The sequence below is a fragment of the Homarus americanus genome, unplaced genomic scaffold (genome assembly GCF_018991925.1).
Source record: "Homarus americanus isolate GMGI-L3 unplaced genomic scaffold, GMGI_Hamer_2.0 scaffold39155, whole genome shotgun sequence".
NCBI classification, from domain to species: domain Eukaryota; kingdom Metazoa; phylum Arthropoda; class Malacostraca; order Decapoda; family Nephropidae; genus Homarus; species Homarus americanus.
The window spans coordinates 6,164,619-6,187,303 of record NW_024737042.1 but is presented as its reverse complement, the minus strand read 5'-3'; the positions used below and the strand labels follow the sequence as shown (position 1 = coordinate 6,187,303).

The 22,685-nt window shown below is 38.7% G+C and overlaps 1 protein-coding gene across 2 annotated transcripts; it reads right to left on the bottom strand.

Annotated features, from left to right (window-relative positions):
• Positions 1 to 313: 313 nt before the first annotated feature.
• LOC121872631 (transcription elongation factor, mitochondrial-like) lies at positions 314 to 16,474 on the bottom strand. Of its 2 annotated transcripts, none has more exons than XM_042375547.1 (6): positions 16,210 to 16,474; positions 12,908 to 13,312; positions 10,197 to 10,343; positions 9,849 to 9,971; positions 2,737 to 2,844; positions 314 to 728 (listed from the first exon to the last, which is right to left on the bottom strand). In XM_042375547.1, exons 1-6 carry the CDS (start codon positions 16,270 to 16,272, stop codon positions 498 to 500), a joined length of 1,077 nt encoding a protein of 358 aa, XP_042231481.1. In that variant the 5' UTR covers positions 16,273 to 16,474; the 3' UTR covers positions 314 to 497. The 2 variants fall into 2 exon arrangements, with proteins under 2 accessions (XP_042231481.1, XP_042231482.1); XM_042375548.1 differs by having other exon boundaries at positions 16,261 to 16,474.
• Positions 16,475 to 22,685: the final 6,211 nt, after the last annotated feature.

The window sequence follows — 22,685 nt, the reverse complement described above, 5'->3', positions numbered from 1 at the left end:
ACTGTAATACAAGTGGTACAAAGTGAAGTTGACCCACTTGATAGTACAGGTACAATAATATCTCTTTGGTTGGCACACTTGATGGCAAAGTTATAACCAGTCATTTTTGTCATAATTTAAGTCACTAAGCAAGAATCTCAAGTAAAGTCTCTAGCAGCATTCTTCACTTTGGCATTTTTCAGCCAATCCTTGCCATATTGAAGTTGAACCTCAAAGCAAAACTCTCGGAACTTTCACGAGGGAAATAATAGATGTTGGCCAACTAAATTAAAAATTAGACCTGTCTTGCTTAAATGACAAATAAACACATGAGTAATTCTTTATTTTTATGTGTGAAGTGCTGATGTTGGGTCCCCTGATTCTTCAGGGATGGAAATACAGTACAGTAACTGGTTTCATGTAGCTAAATAAAGATTTTGAATAAAACATGCATTGTAGAATACTGGAGAGGTGAAATCATTAAGAAATTGAAAAAAGAAGAAACAATATTTTTGGTGTTATCTACATAATATCATCAAAGCTTTATTATTATGTTGAAGAACAGCCTGGTGAAATGCTATACCAACAAATAGAGAAGTAGCCACATATCTCCTGTAATTACTTTCAATGGAAAAATATAACTCTTGTACATCATCTTCCAGTGGCAGGGGCAGAAGCCAATCCATCACTTGTTCACCTTCCATTAATTTGTCAGCCAACTTAAGGCCAGAAATTCTTTCTTCGCCAACCTGCAAAACAGAGAAATAAGGAAATTAAATACAACTATCATTATTTGATATTCTATAATGATATAGATACAGTACATACTTCTCAGTCTATCAACCAGATTTTGTTTTTAGCTAAACAGTTCATTTGGTATATTAGAAAAGATGAAGAAAGTACAGTATATAGCATTGTACAAATGTATCTCCTGTTCTTATCCTTAACACCTATCGAGTGAAATTAAGTGAATCAGAACATCTATACTACTTGACTACTTCACATCTAATCACTCTCCTTCATAAGATGATTTGTCAGTGAGACTTCCACTTCCATTTACTGTTCTACTTTTTTGGCATAATTTTTTTCCATTATGTCATTCCTTGACATATTCCACTGACTCATTCACAGATGTTAGCTCCATGTGCTGTACTGGCTCACCCATTATTTTACGGAGTCTGATCTACCCCTCCTACTGTATATTCTAACGAACAGGGGCCCCCCAAAAAATTCACGGGGTTTAGGTTCTCAAAATGGCCAAATCTGCAAATAACATTTGGGGACTGGGGGTTACATTTTTATTTGTGTACAAAGAAATGTATATTCCCTTTGTGTTTGCCCCTAAGATAATTATTTCTTTTACTTGTAGTATTGCATATGTGTATGTGTAGACACACACACGAACTTGAGGGTAGACTGTCACATTTTTAATAAGTTTGTTTCTGATTATTTGTGAGAGTATTTTCCCATTATTATTTATTTGTATGTGTTTTGTGTGTATGTGTGTGTGTCTACACACATGCACATATTTTCAATAAAGTACAGGTAAAGGAAATTACTGTCTCTAGAACAAATGGCTCCCTGTCCCAGCCGTGAAAATGTCGGCAACTTTAAAACTACAGTACCCCACATACATTCTTGGGTACATCCAAGGTGTCATCCGCGAACTTGGGGAGCATACTGTACTGTATTGTTGTAAATATTTTTCACCAATCCTTTATTTACAACAAATTTTAAAATACAATGTTTTTATGGTTTCTTTTCTATAAACAGTACAGTAATACTGTACTGTATAACTACAATTATTTACAGTGTCATTTTATTACACCTTACAGTCAGAGACAAGTGGGTATTGGTTTTGCTTTTTATGGGTTACATTTTCAAGACTCAGCCTCTTGTTTCTCTCCAATATCTCCATTAAAAACAGAAATATATAATATGTTACGAGTACTTGCAGTCCTTGTTTATTGGAAATTCGCACTCATGAATTACTTCCGGCTGAGAAATGTCAATTAGAACCTTCTAGATGTGCAGAGAAGTGTCAATTGATGTCATGGCTCTGAGAGAAAGAACACACACATGCCTCAATAAGTCACTCATTGACATAACTTGCACATTTCTTTCATGCATTCTTACATTCATTAAATGTTTATTGTTTTAATATCATAAGAGTGAAAAAACTGAGTGTAAACAGTGGTGTTGGCTAGCTCTTGTGGGATGGTGGCTGGTGGTAGGTTGTCAACTGAAAATCTTGTAGATGCTAGAATCATGTCAGTTAATGTACACCTGTGAGAGGGCAAACATTGGGTGCTATTTTAGTACAGTCTGCTTTGGGAGATCATTTTTGTTCCTAGGAATGTATCTCCATTTATGTAATTTAAAGTCTATGGGAAAATGGGTTTTTGGTTATGGACAACTTTACAGATACATTACCCTCTCATTATCCTTTCATAAATCAAGAGATATCTGCATGCTATATCCAATGTCTGTTTTCCCAATGCAAATCTTTGTTGAAATACAGGGTACTCCTAAATTATTTTAAAGCTCCTTACACTAACAACCTCCCCTCTTCATCCACACTAACAATACACTAAGACTGCTAATCTTCTTTAAATACTGAGGCTCTAGTCTTATTTACATTCTGTAGCAATAATAAACATGATACATTAGTACCAGTACTAGACAAATCTTATTGAATGGTCATAAATACAAGGTAGAAACAACTCCATATCTACTGTACAAACAAATAAACTTTACCTTAAGATTAAATAACTTGGGCACTAAAACTTCTCTTAGGTAGACCAGTCGACTACCTTCACTCTCCTCACGTCGGGAGGCCAACAAGGCAGTCATCATCCCTTTTATCTGTCAAGAAGAGCATTATGAAGTTTCACTCAGTAACATATCCAACATACTATTCAACTTCATCTTATCAATAACACAGCTTTTCCCTGGAGTTAGTTTTTAATTTTTCTAACAATATTACTACCCTTATATATATCATACTGATTCCTTGATCTATGTTTGTAATGCTATACTGTACCAAGTTATTTCACTGATCCATATTTGTTAAAACTGTTATTTAGTAATGACCAAAGCAAGAGCAGAATTCTGCAAATATCAAGCATTATTATTGGGATTTAAATTTACAGTAAAGTGTACAGGAAGTCTGAAACCAATACCCGGTATATATAATCAATATTCCACATGTGTAACAATCCTTCGATAAACATGAAAATGAGGACCTGATATTGATATTAATTTCCCATTGATAATTCTCAAGTCAACATGATGCTTGCAAATACAGTACTGTCATGTCACGTACTGTATATAGACAGGGTCACTTAACCATCAGGTGAAAAGTACAACAACAATCTATTGTAGCACATGGTTATTTAAAACACTTATGAGGCATGAAGAATCTTTCCCATATACAGTACTATATTACTATAGATCATCTGACTGTACCCATATCTTCAAGTACTGTATAGTAAACTACCTCTAACCTGGATCCCACTTGTAAATTGGACACATGTATCCCCAACCCGGAAAACACAACCAAAATCTGGTTAGTATGGGGCAAAGTTCATGGAGGCGGCGGCTGCCATTGTGGAGGCACAGGAGGGTAACTCAACAGCTGCCTCCGAGGAGGCAGTAGAAGTCTACATGATCATATGAGGTGGGGGAGGGAAGGCTGCAACACCCCCCCCCCCCCCAAAAAAAAAAAAAAAAATGAGAAGACAAAAAAATTCGGGCAATAGCATATTAATGATTCGGGCAAGCGCCACAAGCAACATGGCTAATAATACTCATATTTTAAAATTTACACTTTCCATACGGTGTCTCAGAATTTATGAGCTAAGAACCCTCCAGGAGCTATTCCAAGTTACTGTGTGTTTTCGTATGTCTCTTTGCATGATGTATCCCATGATGTCACATAGCATGACTTCAGCAGCCAATAGACTAACAGTATGGCTGTGATGTCACGAAACGTGACTTTCATCTGCCAATTAGATTAAAATATATATCCTTGACATTTTAACTGATAATTTAAATTTACTATTTAATCTCGCATGGCAACCCTGTGTGCCGGTTGTACCATTGTACAGTCTCACCCAAAAGTTCGTTAACTCTCCCAGCCAGCTATTGTTGCACTGCCTGCTTCAGATGTATGAACTAGAGTCTGTTACTTCAAACCTTTAGATTCATTCGTATCGGTTTCATGTTCTGGTTGTAAAATCACAAAAACGAACTTATCACCAGCACGTCAAATGTGATGCCTGCAACAAAGAAATGGACTCGGATTATGAAGGAACACCTGCTACAAATAATTTACAAAGGCACAAAGGTTAAATTTTCTGCTACTTGAATCCTCAGTCACAGTTAAGTGGAAATTTCTTTGCAAATACCTGTAAGAATACAAATGCAAATCAACCAGTGCCGGCAAATAAAAGTGAGGAAAATTTGCTTGACTGTCAAAATGAAAAAACAGTGATGAAGAACTAGGCGCAGGGAAGTTATAAACCCCATGATTACTCTGAATCAAACTGTAATATTTTGAAATACGAATCAGTAGTGAGTTCTCAACTAGACTTAAAACAAAATATTACTGAAGGAAACCTTGAAGTACAGTAGTGCTAGTTAATGAATATTCTGTTGTCAATCCACCTTCAAGAGTCCCTTAACCTTGAAGGGGACATGTATCGATGACCAGGCTTGTTCATAATGATGTGGTGAGTGTTTTGAATTGTTTTATGTATATTATTAATGTAGGAATTTTTTTCAGTGATACATGTGGGTGTTGGACTGGCTGGGAACATATCCCATTGAACCCATGTTATAATGATCCTAATTTACAATATTTCAATGTGCGATGCGTTTTTCAGAAATTTAACCTCATCGTAAATAGGGAAATACCTGTAATGTTGAAGTGATCCATCAGCATCGGATAGTCCATGCACAATGTAATGCTTGTTGAATTCTATCAAACAAACTTTCACTCATACAGTAGTACTCATGTAGACTAACTATTACAGGGGGTTAGGTTCTCAAAATGGCCTGAATCACCACATCCGCGATTAACATTTGCGGACCAGGGTTCATTTTTACTTGTGTACAAAGAAATGTCCCTTTGTGTGTTTGCCCTTAGAACAATTATTATTTTACCTGTATTGTAAATGTGTGTGTGTGTGTAGACACACTAAAAAAAAAACCACATACTACTGTACAAATAAATAATAATGGGAAAATACTCACAAATAATCAGAAACAAATTTATTAAAAATGTGCGTCTACCCTAAAGTCCATCCTTCATTATTAAAGTAATAAAGCACGGATTTGAGGGTAGACTGTCACATTTTTAATAAATTTGTTTCTGATTATTTGTGAGAGTATTTTCCAATTATTATTTATTTGTATGTGTTTTGTGTATGTGTCTACACACACACAAAACACATACAAATAAATGTGAAGCTGTTCCTAATTTAATTTTATTTGTTTCTTGATCACCATTCCATAACTGCCTGCATAATCTGCTTAAAAAAGAATTACAGTAATTACTAAAACTGCAAATAAAAAACTGCATATGAAAATGTGTGCCATAGCTATGGACCTAAATAATTCAGTGAATTTGCTAAAACTAAGATACCCTGTATATAAATGCTTCATTAAAAAAAGTAATAAAGCATGAACTTGAGGGTAGACTCACATTTTTAATAAATTTGTTTGATTATTTGTGAGAGGATTTTCCAATTATTATTTATTTGTATGTGTTTTGTGTATGTGTGTGTCCACACACACACACACACATATTTACATTACAGTAAGTCCTCGCTTAACGGCGGGGTTACGTTCCTGAAAACGCCACATTTAGCGAAACAATGTTAAGCGGATCAATTTTCCCATAAAAAATAGATAAAATATTGGAGTTACGTTCCTGAGCCTCCCGTTGATCCATGAGAAAAGTTACAGAAAATCATTGCCATTTTTATAGAGAATAGTATACTGTATAGAACTACAGTACAGTGGTCCCTTGGTTAACGAGCACAATTTGTTCCAGAAGGTTGCTCGTTAACCGAAAAATTCGTTAACCGAAACCATTGTTTCAATGGGTTTTTGGGTAATTGGTTCCAGCTCACCGAAAATTGCCTAAAGTCAACAAAAAAGGTAGTAAAGTACACTTACTTTGAGGTGTGTATGTAGAAGGCGCCTGGATGATGATGCTGATGTGAATTTGAAGTAGGAGGTGGAGGAGGAGAAGGGAGAAGAGAAGGAAGTGGAGGTGAAGCATTTTACTGCTTCTTGGAAGGTGAGTCACCTTCCATGAAAATGTCAGGAACCTCTGGACTGACAGATTCTCCAGCAGGAGCATCCTCTCTCCCTCTTGAAGTGGAAGGCTGAGGGCTAGCATCTTGTTCCCGCTGCCTTTTAGTGAAGAAACTGTCAATTTTTGTCTGTGGGGCATCTCTCCTCCTCATCATTAACTGATGTTTGAAGGAGACCACTGTGTCCTCAACATGACACAAAGCTAGTTCTGATTTTTCCACATCTGGGTGCCTTGAAGCCAGTTTCCTGAACTTCTCCCAGTGGTCAACAACATCTTTCAACTCTATGGTCATCACTTTCCTTTTCCTCCTCACCACTGTCAGCCTTTAACATCTCATCCAGTTGCTGCAAGTCTTCAGGAGTAAGTTCCTTTTCATGAGACATCACAAGCTCTTCTACATCATCCTCCTCCACTTCAAGGCCCAATGACTGACCAATGGACACAATCTCTTGGTCCAACTCTGCTTCCATGTGCTTTCCATGAAGAATTGAGGGATCTAGCGGAGACTTCTTGCCATGAGGACACAATCAATTTTACAGCCTCCAGGATGTTGTATTGTGTCTTCCAGAACTGTGACAGTGATAGATCAGGATCAGTGGTAGTTGCCTGATGACGACACCTGAACATTTTCTTCATGTACAGCTTCTTAAAGTTGCTGATCACATTCTGGTCCATTGGCTGTATGATTGATGTAGTGTTGGGAGGCAAAAACAACACTTTCACAAAGTCAAATTGAGACTCCAAAGTGCTGGCAAGTTGAGGGTCATGACCAGGGACATTACCCATAAGGAGAAGAGCCTTTAAAGGGAGTTTATTGGTGGTTAGGTAGCTCTTCACAGAAGGGCAAAACACCTCAACAGCCCATTCATTAAAGAGCTGTCTTGTTACCCATGCCTTACGGTTGGACTTCCAATAAACTCCAAGCCGTCCTCTTACCACTTTTTGTTGCTTGAACACCCTAGGGTTCTCAGTGGTAGACAAGCATAGGCTTCAGTTGGAAATCCCCTGAAGCACTGGCACCAAACAATAGAGTGAGACGGTCTTTCATGGGTTTATGCCCAGGTAAAGAGGCTTCATCTCTGGTGATGTATGTCCTTTTGGGCATCTTTTTCCAGAACAGCCCAGTTTCGTCAACATTGAACACTTGCTGTGGAAGATAATTTTCTGTACCCACCAGTTCTTTAAATTCCACTAATAATTTTGCTGCCCCTTCCTTATCAGCATTGGCAGCCTCACCATGCCTAACAACACTAAATATATCAGTTCTTTTCTTAAATTTGTTTAACCAGCCCTTGCTGGCCCTAAACTCTTCAAAGCCTGTGCCTGAAGAACCAGGTTGATCTACCTTTAAATGTTCGTATATTTCCCTGGCTCTTTCACAAATAAATTCAGTAGAAACTGAATCACCTTTCATCTGTTTTCCCTAATCCAAATGAGAAGTAACCTCTCTGTTTCTGCTATTAGGGATCTACCTTTGAGCACTCTGGTAGATTTGTCTCTCACTTTCACTTCCTTGAATTTGTCTCTGTGAAAGAATTGTCGACACAGTTGATGTCGACATGCCATATTCTTTGCTAAGCACATTTGTTCTAATGCCTTCTACATGTTTCTTTATAATTTCCTGTTTCACCTGGATTGAAATCACTTTTCTTGATTTCTTGGGACTCATGCTGGATTCAAAAACAATTTTGACACGTGATATTTTAAGTTTAATTGCTGTAAATAAAGAATATTTTCTTTAAATCAACACTGCACTGCGCTATATATCAATATGTAGAATAAATTTCAAAATGACCAATAATTTGACTGGAAACACAGAAAAAAAGCATTTATGTTGAAGAGAGTCTGAAGCAAGATGTTACCTCCACTGAAAAGACACAGAGACTGACGCCTGTATGGTGTATTAACAGGCTGTTTGGGGCGCTAAAAACTAGTTTCCCTGTACTTAAATTATGTTAAATAATTGTTAAAATGACTAAAAATTTTAATATAACACTTTTAAAATTATTGAATAGTACAAACTTCTTGATATTTACTAAAATAGTAAGGAATTTAAGCCCTAGAACCGATTACTGTATTGGTGGACTAATACGACAGCTAGTGTGCAAGCGAAAACATGTTGAGGGGCGCTCGTAAGGAATTCGTTAATCGAGGGAATGCTTGTTAACTGAAGTTAAGAATCTTATGGAAGGTAATTCATTAACCGAAATTTCGCTAACCGAGGTGCTCGTTAACCGAGGGATCACTGTACTAAGTTTGTATTGGTACTCACCAATGGGCGGAAGAGCGAGTGTGTGGTGGGTAGCGAAGGGAAAGGATGGAGGGAGCGGAGTAGGAGGGTGGGAGCAGAGGAGGGTGGGAGAGGAGGAGGGTGGTGAGTCACTGAGAGACTGCGGCTGCCTCCTCCTCCTCCTCTGTCTGGGGTTCCTCCACCACCGCTTGCTCCTCCGTTGTTGGCGGGAATGTCTCGGCAGCAACCGTATCTGAACTGGCAGCTTCACCAGTCATCTTTATGTTGTGGAAGTTATACTATTGCTTAAATCGTTGAAACTAGCCTCGGCTGGCCATAAAGGTCTCTTCCTTCGATCCTTCACCCTCTGTTTCCTTCATGTCATCAAACAAGGATCTGGCCTTATGCTGGATAACCATAAGGCTCACAGGGGCATTGCGTTGATTCTGGTACTCCATCCACATTGCCAGCATCTTTTCCACCTTCTCTATCACAGTGCTTCTAGTACGAGTTGTCTTAGTAGCACTCAGATAAGAACCATTTCCAGCACTAACCTTAATCTTGTCAATGTTGGTCCGGATAGTACGCACTGCTGTGGGGGTTAGACCAAGCACAGCAGCTATGTCCACAGCACGTTTCCCTCTTTTAAATCGGGTTAATACATCCATTTTCGTAGCAAGGGTAATGGTCTTACGTTGGCTCTTCACTACACTAGCATCAGTAGCACTTGATGGATGCTTGGAAGCCATCTCAAATGGTTAGAGTACAGTTTTAGAGCAAAAGCACTGAAGCACACACGAATGATGTGAAGTCGTAACAGAGACTGGCTTGAAGTCGCTTGGGGACGCTGTGACGTTCCGCGAGTGAGGGCAGAGCTCCGAACCGAGAGTGCATAGCGCAGCCAGACAAGAGCAGGTGATGCGCCATAGAAGGTAGTCCGTGACGATGCAAAAGGACGCAGTATCGGATCACTGGGACGTTAAACAAATTTTTGGTCTCTAAAGTTCAGCGACATAGTACAGAAACAACGTTAAGTAGGACGACATTAAGCGAGGACTTACTGTAAAGGTAAAGGAAATTACTGTCTCTAGAAGGAATGGTTCCCTGTCCCAGCCGCAAAAATGCCAGCAACTTTTAAAACTACCCATAGACATTCTTGGGTATATCCAGGGTGTCATCCGCGAATAATAGAGGGCCGCGAAATAAAAATGCGCAAACTTGGGGGGCCCCCTGTATATACAGTATTCATTCTGGTTACATGGATAAAAAGCAACTGTATAATAATTTAAATATTGTATACCATAGAAATCTTACTTGAGCTAACTGTAGAGAAATAATGATGGTACCAAGTGCAGCTTTCTGCAGGTGACCATAGTTGCTTCTCTCCTCCCATACATAAATATCAGCTGGAGGAATCGTCATCACTGCTTCCGTAACCTTGTAATTTTCAAAATTCATTAGTACTGTACCGTATTGTATATGTTTTATAAACAATTACTCTTACTGATATTTTGTCATTTCAAAATTATATATTACTACAGTATGTACAGTATTTCATTAACTTGCACTTGTTGTATAGATGCAGGAACTCATTAATGCTGAAAAATTATTTATATGTACTATACAAACATACAGTACAGTGCACAAAGAGATAAAAATTACCCTTTCATATATCTTTGGAGTATCAAAACGTGAATCTGAGTTGAGCAATTCCTCAATGTAGAGATCGAGTATTTTACCACTATAATCAAATTTTGTCCAGGCCAAGAACCCAGCAGTCACATGCAATGACACCATTGTCTGGAAAGTCTGTGGATAGTAATAATGTATAGTACAATGAAAATTTTTGTTTTCACTATATATGGCACATAGATGCAGACATATGCTTTCTAAAGAATAGGGAGCAAGTCTTAATTTCTACAAAATTTCTTCAACTACAGTTCTGTACAGTTCATTCTTTTATAAATTTTACAAAATATCATTTTAGTCTGCATTACAGGTTGGGTATCCTTTATCTGAAATGCTTGGGGCCTCAAGGGTCTCGGATTTGGGATATTTTCGAATCTTGTAATACCTACAGTATATCCTGTATACAGTACCTGTATAATGCGATAGCTCACCCAGAAGGGATGGGACCCAAGTCTATGCACAAAATTCATTTATATTTCATTTACAGCATATGGATACATATAGTCTGCAGGTAGTTTTATGAAATATAATTTAATAATTTTGGGTATAAAATATATGATAAGATGTACACTAAAGACCCAGAAATGTAAGCAATCACTACTACCTGTTTGGCATCGACATGACGCCTGACTCTGAGGCACTAAGCAGCCAATGTCTTACATTTATTCATTACACATACATACTTACCGTAGTAAAAATTATGATATATGCCATATTCAGTGTATTATCTACCATAAATATAATGAAACAGAATTTCGGATTTCAGAGCATTTTGGACTTGGGAAATTTGGATAAGGGATACCCATCCTGTGTACAGTAATGTACACTGCATTTGCTAACAATCACAAATTGGTACCATAATTACTGCACAAAATAAATTGAATCCATGAAGAAAACATAATCTCCAGGACCCTACAGGAAATAAGCATCTGATGGCTTTGTCAGCAATCCTTGGAAGATTGGCCTTGCTGTTTACTATTGTTGTATAGCTGTATTTTCTAGGTACAATACTGTACAGTTGCCGGCACATGAATGTACCACAGCCTAGCAATGTGTGAGGGCACAGGTAAGAGATGTAGCAACACAGCGCCTTAGTTATAGGTTTGCCATTTCCCCGTAGTACAGTCACCAATACATTTCATAAATATCTGCAGTAATATCCCGGTGTTGAAAGTTTGTTACAAGATACCTGAGGGTCAACCAATGGGAGTACCTGTAACAGGTGATAGACCAGCTCAAGCGATCGTCTCCTTCTGTTGGTTGGTAATGTTCCTGTCTTGTCTCGGTTAAATTTTACATTCTTAAAAATGAGAAAAGATTTTGATTGGCAACTGCAGCTGATTTAAAATGTGGTTTAGTGGCTCACATTAGCCTCAAGGCTATTTGGAAAAGCAGAACCAGAACTGCAAGGATGAGAAGTTCTTTAATTTTTTTTTTGTATATTTTTCTGCCTTCTATTGGTCGTATGTTTTTATGCTTATGGGAAAAGATTTTGATCAGCACCTGCATGTGCTCTTGCAGCTGGTTAGGAGCTCACAGCAGCCCTAAGGCTGTTTGGAAGAGCAGACCAAGGGCTGCTTGGATGAGTTGGCCTTTACTTTTTGATGGTACTGCAATGTCTAAATACTCGAATACAGGGGGTCCCCGACTTATGAACGCCCGCCAATACGAACTGGGTTAAACTTGAAATTTACAGTATTTTATTTACCTGATGCCTTATTTTTTACTTTCATTTAATGTATTTTGTCATCCTATTTCTTCTTTTGTCATAAATTATGTGATATTTTATGTATATAAGGACTTAGGCTATGATATAGTGGGATTTTTGTTTTGTAAGTACAGTATGCATATAGCATATGTTCCGACTTGTGTACAAATCTGACTTATGAACGTCCTCAGGAACGGAACCCGTTCATAACCCGGGGACCCCTGTACTGTAATTTATAAATATGACAAAATAAATAAATTTATACAAAATGATTTTTTTTTAATATAACTTACATGATATGTACAATATGTAGTTTAATAAATTGCAAAGCACCAGAAAGTTGATTTAAAAATTTGATTTTAGGCAGTTGGTAGTAGGCAGCTACCAAACAGGGAGGTACTACCGCCTGGGTAGATATTGGAAGCATAATGTGTTGTCTAATGGTAGACCCTGCTGCCATATGGTATTGCAAAAATTGTGACCAAGTCCCAGGTTGCTGATCTGACTTTCTGCCTCATTTACACACAATTGCGGGGTCTCAATTGTTTCTCTTGCTATTGACAACACAACATACATATATCGTTTCTCATTAATGATCTTTTTTTTTAATTTCTTTATGGTTCCTTATTATTATTATTATAATTATTATTATTGTAGTGTTTTCATTATTATTATTGTTATCATTATTATTTTATTTTTATATTTTTATTATAAATTTTACTTTTCAGAATTATTATTATTATTATTATTATTATTATTATTATTATTATTATTATTATTATTACCTGTATTACGTTTTCGCCCCCCCCCCGGGCCCTGATGTGGGTCTGTAACCTGTGTCCAAGTGGGCTAATACAGTACCCGTAAAAAAAAACTAAACATCTGAGGTTAAAGTACATCCTAATGGTAAATTAGTCTGTTATTCTTAAAATATGCAAACTGTATTGGAAAATTTATAAAAGAGAGTAATATTTACCTTAATTAGGAGTGGATCTAACCTTGGCTTCACTAAACGTTTCTTGTACACAACATTTTCAAAATCATCTTCACAAAGGTCATTACCAGATTTTTCTATTTTTCCATTCTTCAGTACTAATTTACAGAGATTTTCAACAGCTTTTATTCCCATGCCATCAATAAAAAGTAGCTGGGATACATCTTGATAACTGCCAACTTGTGACTTGCTTTTCAAGAGCTTCTTAATAACACCTTTAGTCACCTTAAGTCTAGTAAAGTCTTCTGGAGAGGCATTGTTTATGGTTTCTATTATAAGTAGTTTTTCTTTTTCAGAGTAAGGTAGTTCATAGGTTGATAAGTCATACAGCTTCCCATTCTCTTCTGTTGTATCACTGGTTTTTAAAGATGTACAATAAGGGATAAACTGCAAAGAATGAATACAGTACATATATTCAATTGAAACTTTACCATAAAATATAGTAAAGATATAAATAGCAGTAACATGGACATAGGTGCTGTACTATGCTATAACTATAAACAAGGTGGTAGATTAACATTGTTCACCTAAACGCTAGTAAGGAGTCTTGTTCACCTAAACGTTGGTTAGAGTCTTGTACCTCAGGAAATTTCTTCTAAGCAACATAAAATCACTTGGTAAACATGTCACTGCAATTATATTGGTAATTATTAATTGTGCACAGAAGTCTTAGTTTTCAGTGTGCTTAATTCATGCTGTCCCTAACAGGCCATCATATTGTTATATTAAAAGGCATTGTAAAGTTCTTATCTACAGTATTTACAAAAAAAATAATGTCCCGTGCTCTAACTAATCACAGTTTGGGTGACTAGTGTTGACTATGAAATTAGGTAGCTACAGTAAATTTTGCTACACTCTGATTATGGTACGTACAGTATATTTAAAACACTACAGTAAAATTGCTCGATTATGTAAACAATCAAACTATGGCAATAGTTTACTGCAACATGTCAGAATGAGAAAATTCATGAAAAATTTAAAAGAAAACTTGTTTCTTACCTTTCAAGTGTCATACAAGGGTTAGAGGAATTGCAAGTTATTTGTGTTGACCTATCACCCCGGTGCAGTTGCCATTATCAGCCAACCAGAGACTGATTATTATTATTAATCGGTTAAACCAAGCAACGTAATCTTACCCAACCTCCTAACATAGCTATCCAACGATGGAATACATTACTGTATATTAGATTCAGTTAAGTAGGTTGATAAGGGTGATATTTTGTTAACAGTTCATATGAAAATTTTCTAGGAAGCATTCACTTGCTTAGCATTAGGATCACTCACTGGCAAGTGTGCCAACAGTTTAATAGTAAACATGGCTTCCACATATTGGCAGACCATAATTACTCAAAAAAACAAACAATTATAAATAAATAAATAAGTAAAACAAAAATTAGAAAGTTCTAATCAATCCAACCTTTGCTGAAATTTGAAGAATTATAAAACAAGTTTTCCTCAATACATTCTCAAAAGCACTCTTGTAAACTATTATCCTAATCATTTATAAAAGCACTTGGAAGTGAAAAAATTAAGATAGTAAAATGAGTTAAGGTCACATAGCTAAATAATTGGCTTAATTCCCTAATTTTTCACTAGAAATGCAATTTTATTTGTACAGTACTGTAGTTTACAAATCTAGAACTGCCTAAATTCCTATTGCATATAATGATTCCCCTTGTGTGTATGAACTATGTCTGATTTAACTGGAATGGACAGCTGAATATAGTACAGGTACAGTAAATTGGGTACAGTACAGAACTGTAATTATATTATGTTAGTTTGGTTCATTTTATGAACGATAAATTAAATGGTGTAGCTCATGTAGGGTTATAGTTCGTCTCTTAGCCATTCCTCCTCTAGTGTTTCTGACAAACCTAAATGTTATTTTTTTTTTATATTATGAATCGATATTTCTTTCTCTTTTATTCTCTTCACCACTGATCGGTTCGTTAGACACTTGGGCGATCGGTCACGTTTCTTACGCACTGTTGGCAAGTACTGGGCATGCACCGGCTCCTGAATGTATCTGAACCTGCTCCAGTGTTGATCAAGTCTTGTCTTGAAAGAGCTCACACTCGGTGCCGTCACAACATTTTCTGGTATATTGTTCCAAGAGTTCACAACCCTCTATCCGAAAAAGTTTGCCCTCACAGTTTTCTGGACTTGCGGCTTCTTCAATCTTGAGCTGTGACCCCTTGTGGGGCGAGCGTCCGCCAGCTCCAAGTAAGAACACTCGTCTGAGTAGTGCCCCTTGAGATGCTTATTTAAAGGTAACTTTTCTCACGCAAATGCTTAGTTTTTATTAAATTTTCCCTCAAATATTAAGTATAATGTATGCTGTTATTGCTGCATGGTGCCGTCTGCTGTTTATTTACAGCTCAGTCCAAGTGCACTCATGTTAAAAAAAGAAAGTAAAATTACACCATGACACTAGGAAGTTAGGTTAGGTCAATTTTCTTATAATAAAAATTGCGGTCAGTTGAGGATAGTAGCCAGGTTTTGGTTTGGTTAGATTAGGGCAGTTATCACCAGAAACGAAGGTCAGATCCGTTCGAATCACAACGAGAACCATAGGAAAATCTTATTTTTTATGTAAAAAAAGAAACCTGGCTACAGCCCTAAATTGACCCTCATCTGGCGATTTAGGATAGTAGCCAGGTTTCGGTTAGGTTAAGGCAGTTAGCACCAGAAACGTAGGCCAGATTCATAGGTAAATATTCATCCATTGACTGTCCTCAGGTTTTGGTATGAGAACATTATTTTTGTTTTTGTTTTACGGTGTTTTTTACTCAAATCTGACCTTCATTTCTTGTGCAAATTAGCGTTTTTTTCCAAAAAAAATTAACATTTTCATTTTTAACCGATAATTTGCACAAAAATAGAGGTCAGTTTTGAGGAAAATACGCCAAAATTACAAAAAAAAAAACTATTCATACCAAAACAACCAACCTACCTAAGCTAACCTAACTTACGAGGAGGAAGGGGAAATGAAGACAACTGACTTCAAGTGGGTATAACCTCAGGTAAACATGGCGGGAACCTAAGGACAACCAATGGACGAATATTAACTGAACAATTTCTCATATCAAAAGAGAGGAATGGGCCAGAAACGAATAATTGCCTAATGTACAGTAGTAATATGATACAATACTTCCCAAAGTTCCCAGTCTCGCAAAATGTCAACAACGGCACTTTATTTTGTTTGGCGAATATTGAGAAAGGAGTCCCTGTAGTGAAGGGATTAAATACTGTACAAGTTTATTATTCGAGCTAATAATTCTTACTCTTAAGGGTAGTGGATGTCTGGTCAGCAGCCGTCGAGGGAGCGCACACACCTTCAGATACATTTATGATATACACGACGTCTTGTTTTCTATTCTAGTGATTGGATATCTTATTGCCAGTACATATCGTTAAGGTTCCTTCATTCTTAGATTTTCTTCTTTGTATGAAAGTCTTCAGGGCTCCGCACACACGTTACACGTACACTCAGCGCCAGCGGATTCTCAGGTAATGCATGGTATACGTCGCATTGGTTAAGATAGCCGCCCGGTTTCCCTTTCCCCCGTATTTTCTTTTCTTCACCACTGATCGGCTCGTTAGCCACTTGGGCGATCGGTCGCGTCTCTTTTACGCACTGTTGGCAAGTACTGGGCGTTATGAAAACGAAGGTAAGCACTGGGAGGCTTTATTCAGCTTAATGCAAAATCAGTATCCATAGATCGGTAATGAAGAGAATAAACAGGAATTACAAATTAAGAATGACAAAGCTTCAAATAACAGAATTGGGTTTACACAAATAAACACAATTTAAGAAATATAAGAGAACTTCAAACAATATATAATCTAGAGCACTTAACCAACTAAACATAACACATCAATCACCCCTGCCTTTAAAACAACCCATCAGCATACAATAACAGTGCATAATCGCCCAGATAGGACGGCATACTGAATGTCTGGAACGCAACGAGGGACGGGGAGGGACAGGGCCGGATTCAGGAGTGGGCAAAGTGGGCAGTTGCCCAGGGGCCTCCACAATCTGGGGGCCTCCACATATTACAATATTTTATTTATTTGTTTATTCATTTGGAATATTTTTATTTTCATTCTTTAAAGTTCATGTTTATCTATTCCATCACGTAAAACTATGTTCAGCAAGAAGTGTGATAGAAATTAGGCTAGCTACTCCTTGAAATTCATGAATACCTGGTTTTCTTATGAACCGTATATTTTTAATGAATGCTATTATTTGTGTTGCTAATAATATATTTAGAATTCCACAAACATATATTGATTAAAAATGAACTACATGGAATAACGAAATTGAGATTAAAAAAAACAAATACAATATTTTTTTCATTATCACTTCCATTACGAATGCCATCAGGGCGCTGTGTGTTGACAGTCGGTCGGAGGAGGTTGGGTCGTCTAGTATCTGCACATCCGTTGTCATGTGTCTGTCGATTAAAGAGGAGACTTGCGTCGCCCATGATTCGTGAACTTCCCACGAGTAGACATAAACATGTCTTGCAGATGTAAAATGAGAGAGAGAATTGTCATGTGTGCTTGTTGAGTGAAGTCGTCGCCGCTCAGTGATGAATGATCTTGTCAGTGGTCATTTCCTAGAACATGTCTTGCAAATGTACAGTGAGAGTGCAAGTGAGAGAGAGTCGATTGATGCTTGTGCTTGAGTGTGGGTGGGTGTGCTCTTAGAACATACGTTCACATATATGATTGTGCTTTAAGATACTACAGGTCGATTGGCTGCAAGTAAGTTGAGTTATTTTGATGTATTTTGAGTACATTAACTATGTCAATGACGGTTTCTGTCAGTTCCACGATCAGTATATACAGTATAACACAGTATAGTCAATGGTGAAAAGGAGGCGAATCGACGGCGAGCTTTAGGGGTGGGACTGGGAGAAGTCAGAGGGAGAAGTCATAATCTTACTCAAAATTCCAAATTTAAAAATATGCTGGCATCCAAATGTTCCAGGGAATCAATTAACTTCTCCATAAAGTAGCAAAAAGCAAACGGCCAATTTGTGTTACGTTTTTAATTATAACGAAAAATTAGGTGTCCATCTTTGTTGACAAAAAATTATTTTGCAGAAATGAGTGGAATGGACAGACACAAATGTTTATGGCGTTTCGAAAGATTCATCTCTCTGTAATAATTAATAATATTCATTTCTGTGAAGTCTCTTGAAAATTTTTGACATGTGCGGTAGTAGCTATATCAGGGCTGGTCGACTTGAAACCACATGAATGACTCCAGTCATGTCTCACTTTTGTGTGTGTGTGTGTGTGTGTTGAGAATTTGTACACTATCAATAAATATACAGTTAATTAAAAATTTCTCAATGTTCTAATTTCCTCAATATAACTGCATTTGGAGTTCAAAATTCTCCAAAGAAGTGTTCAAATTTCAAAAATTTACCGGGGGGCTTACAGCGTCCCCGGAACTCCCAGATGTTTAGGCTCGCTTCACTCCCCACCCCACCCTCTTGGGTAGTTATAATGAGGGGGGCCTCCACAAAGAGGCTGCCCATGGGCCTCCACAGGTCTAAATCCGGCACTGGGGAAGGGGCTGAGTTGGTGATGCATCTGGCTGCCGATTTCCCTCGTGGTCCGCCATTTCCAGCTGCTCGTCCCTCTCAGCTACCAGGTGTTCATTGAGATGTTCATTCAAACTTTGTATAGGAACAAGTTCACTGCTGGCCTTGTCTTGAAGTGTCTCTCTACCTAATTCAACACCCTTGGGCGCGACATAGCGCAGAGACACTGTGGTTTCCCCCTCCATCTTGAAATCTGACGCTCGCATATTGCAGATTAACATCAAGTAATTCCACCTCGTCCACCAACGGATCATATTTACTGTAACGTACTTGGCGCTTGAGATATACAGCCTTTTGAGCTGTTAACGGGGTAGGTATTGCCCTCCCACTGGCCGATCTCCGTTCTTTTTTTTTCTTTTTTTATCCTCTTCACCACTGGTCGGCTCGTTAGCCGCTTGGGCGATCTATCACTTCTCTGTTACGCACTGTTGGCAAGTACTGGGCATGCACCAGCTCTTGATTATACCTGAACCTGCTCCAGTGCTCCAGTGTTGGTCAAGTCTGGTCTTGAAAGAGCTCACACTCGGTGCCATCACATCATTTTCTGGTAGATTGCTCCAAGAGTTCACAACTTTCACTCCGAAAAAGTTTGCCCTCACAATTTCCTGGACTTGCGGCTTCTTCAATCTTGAGCTGTGACCCATTGTGGGGCGAGCGTCAGCCAGCTCCAAGTAAGGACACTCGATTGAGTAGTGCCCCTTGAGATGCTTATACACCTCATTTAGGTCGCCCCTTGCCCGTCTGTAGTATAAGCTAGGCAAGTTCAGGCACTCCAATCTGGCAGTCCCTAGCATATCTCAGGGACCAGACGGGGTGACAGTACTCCAGATGGGGAAGCACTTCACTCTTGAAGATCGTTACGAGGGACGGACCGTCTAGATATCTGACCAACCTTCTTATAAGGCCCACTAATTTATTTGTCTGATTTACCTTCTTCTCGCAATGGCCCGAGAACTTCAGCTCATTGTCAACATGCACACCTAGGTCCTTCTCACGTTCAGTCTCAAATAGTGCAGTTTCTTCATCCCGTTGGGACATATGATACGCCTCCTTACCGTTGGTACGTCCCAGGTGCATCCTCTTACACTTCGTGACATTGAATCTCAGCAGTCATTTCTTCGACCATTCTTAGAGCCCACAGAGGTCCTTCTGCAGCTCTTCACAGCCCGCTTGGTTCTTGATTTTCCGAAATAACTTGCCATCATCGGCAAACATTTGTATGGAGGAGTGTACAACGTCAGGCATGTCATTTATGAAACAAACAAACAACATCGAGCCCAATACACTGCCCTGTGGTACCCCGCTTGTGACAGGTACGGATGATGATTTCGTGCCATTAATCACCACACACTGCTTACGGTCATGTAGAAAGTCTTCTATCCACGCAAGGACACTCCCCCGAATTCCGTACCCTTCCAGTTTGATTTTCAGCCTTTCGTGGGGTACACTGTCGAAAGCCTTGGTAAAATCTAGGTAAATATTGTCGATAGTACCACCCGTTCCAGAATATGGGTCCAAATATCCAATACCTTGAGCAATTGTGTTAAGTAGGAGCGCCCCGGCATAAAACCGTGTTGGCAATCCTTTACAAGGTCGCTTCGTAGTAGATGTTCCATCGCGGTATCTCTGATAATACTCTCAAGTACTTTACATAATATGCTGGTCAGGCTCACCGGTCTATAGTTGTTTGTGGAGTGACGATCGCCCTTCTTGAAGATAGGACTCACATAAGCCACTTCCCATTCACTGGGGACCTTTCGTTCATCCAGGCATTTACAAAACAGGATCTTCAGGGGCTCGGCAAGCTCGTTGCACAACTCTCTTAGCACTCTAGGATGCACCATGTCAGGGCCGGGACTCTTATGGACCTTTAGCTTTGACAGTATATTTCTAATACCCTCTTCTGTGAACACAATGTGGGTCAGTGCTGTGTCGAACCGTCTGTACTCAAACGCAAGAAGGTTAATCGCATCCTCTCTTGTGAACACCGAGGAAAAGAAACTATTCAATGCCTCAGCTTTATCCTGGTCAGAATCTGCGTAACTACCATCCTCATGCCTCAGGTCTGATACTCCTACTCGCGTTCTTAATTTCGACTTTGCATAGCGGTAAAACGCCTTTGGGTTTGACTTGACCTCGCTTGCAACCAGCCTCTGGAACTCCTTTTCAGACCTTCTACACTCTATCTTTGCTCGGTTTCTGGCTCTTGCATACATCCTTCTGTCCTGCTCATCGTTTGACCCAACCCACGTCTTGAATTTCTGGGTTTTCTTCTTAACTTTGTCGACCGCTGCATGGTTCATGTGTAGGGATCCCCTCGTATTCCTGTAGACACTGGGTTTGGTCTTGGGTATATATTTATCGATCAAATGGTCCACTTCACTGGCTATGATATTCAGCGTAGTGTGTGTTCTTATACTTTAGTGAGTCAGGCCTGTGGATACCCCTCATTTCCTCCCTCATCCCTTCGTAATTTCCATTGTAATATTTGCACCTTGGCCTGGTTTTGTCGTGAACCAAGCAGCAGTTAAATCTGAAGGACTACATTACGTGGTGGCTGGTGACAACGGGTGGCTAGGTGTTCCAGCTTAGCCACCACACCCTCCTGGTTAGTTATGATGAGGTCCAGTGACTTGAGTGTTTGCTCCCCTCTGTAATGAGTTTGGTCTTTAACATGTTGGAGCAGAAAATTGTCTGAGTGTCTACAAAAAGGGTAGCTGGGTTATTTAGGTCATTTGGCGTGGTTTCATTTCTCAAGTCGAGGTCGCCACAGTTAAAGTCCCCCATGACAAGGAGGTGGCTAGGGTTGAGCCCCATTGCATTGTCTATTAAGGCCTTTAAGTTCATTTGGTTTAATAAGCTACAGTTTGTGGATCTGTAGATACATCCGACAATGAGTAAGTCTCTCCCCTTTGATTTAATTTTACACCACTTTGATTCTTCAAAAACATCCTCCCCCTGTTCACCCACCTGCCTGGTTCTAATGTCTTGCCTAGCATAGATAACCACACCCCCCTTAAAAGTTGTTTGAGAAGACCTTGACAAGCTGAACCATGGAGACCTGAACAGTGTAGTTTTAGAGGGTTGTTGAACGATACAGCTGGAAACTCCTTGAGGCAACAAACAGTGCAAGCATGTGTGACGCCACGCAACCTTGGTAGAAGAGATTACTTGATACAAACGTCTCTAAGTTAACCTGGAAATTGGTAAATTGGAAAGGTAAGCTCGAAAAAGGTGACTATTGAACCCTGAAGATGAGCGAGTCAGTGGAAATATTAAATAGCACGCCCACGACCCCAGCACTAGAGTCCCTTCACAGCTCAAGAGTTAGATAGTAATAAGGAGCACGAAAAATAATAGAGCTTATACAGGAATTTATCCAGGATTCATTAATAAACTGCCCATTTTATGGTTTTTGTTAAATGTGTTTAACTTGATAATACCGAATGTGTACTGCCCTCTGTTATGGTGTTAGCCGGCTTACAGATAACCTAAAAGGTGTAATTACTCAGTACAATAAATTACTGAAATGTCTGCTTGGTCTCAAAGAAAATACCATCATAAACCTATACCTTATTGAGTCAGGAATTATGGTGAGGAGGGGTGGTGATTCTCATTAGAATCGAAGCGTTGTACGCGAAATACAAGTTGTTTATGAACTGTGTAGAGGAGAGAACACACCAGGTTATAGGTTCTTGAAGAAATCTCTAGTGTGATTATAATGTGAACGTCCTACAGAAAATAGTGAATGTAATCAGGAATAAGCCAGCTGGTGCAACAAAATACTTGAGCAGACAGTTTATCCCCGACTACACCCGTCAGACATTTACTATACACGACAAAGATTAATGGTCACAGAACATAAAATTAGAGACAGGCAGGTGGAGTCGTACGCCTGCTAAGTTAAGGTTACGTTCGTGTCACCGGAACCAATTGCAAACTGTTGCAAACTGAAATACAGGTATTACTGGAGTGAGGGGTGTTCTATCTCGGCTCACTGTCGCAGCAGATAATATGTTCAACTTTGCTGATAGAAATGAACTCCTGGATGAAAAAACATCATGTAACAAGTTTGTCAATATATTTACGATGTTCTGAATTTATATAAATAATATAATATATGGATGAAATGGAGTTTA

Coding starts and splice junctions, on each gene's coding strand:
- LOC121872631 (XM_042375547.1), bottom strand. CDS start 16,272: ATGTATCTGAAGGTGTGTGCGCTCCCTCGACGGCTGCTGACCAGACAT. Junction 2,845..9,848: donor TTTCTCTACAGTTAGCTCAA/GTAAGATTTCTA, acceptor TCTTCTTGACAG/ATAAAAGGGATGATGACTGC. Junction 729..2,736: donor CCAAGTTATTTAATCTTAAG/GTAAAGTTTATT, acceptor TCTGTTTTGCAG/GTTGGCGAAGAAAGAATTTC.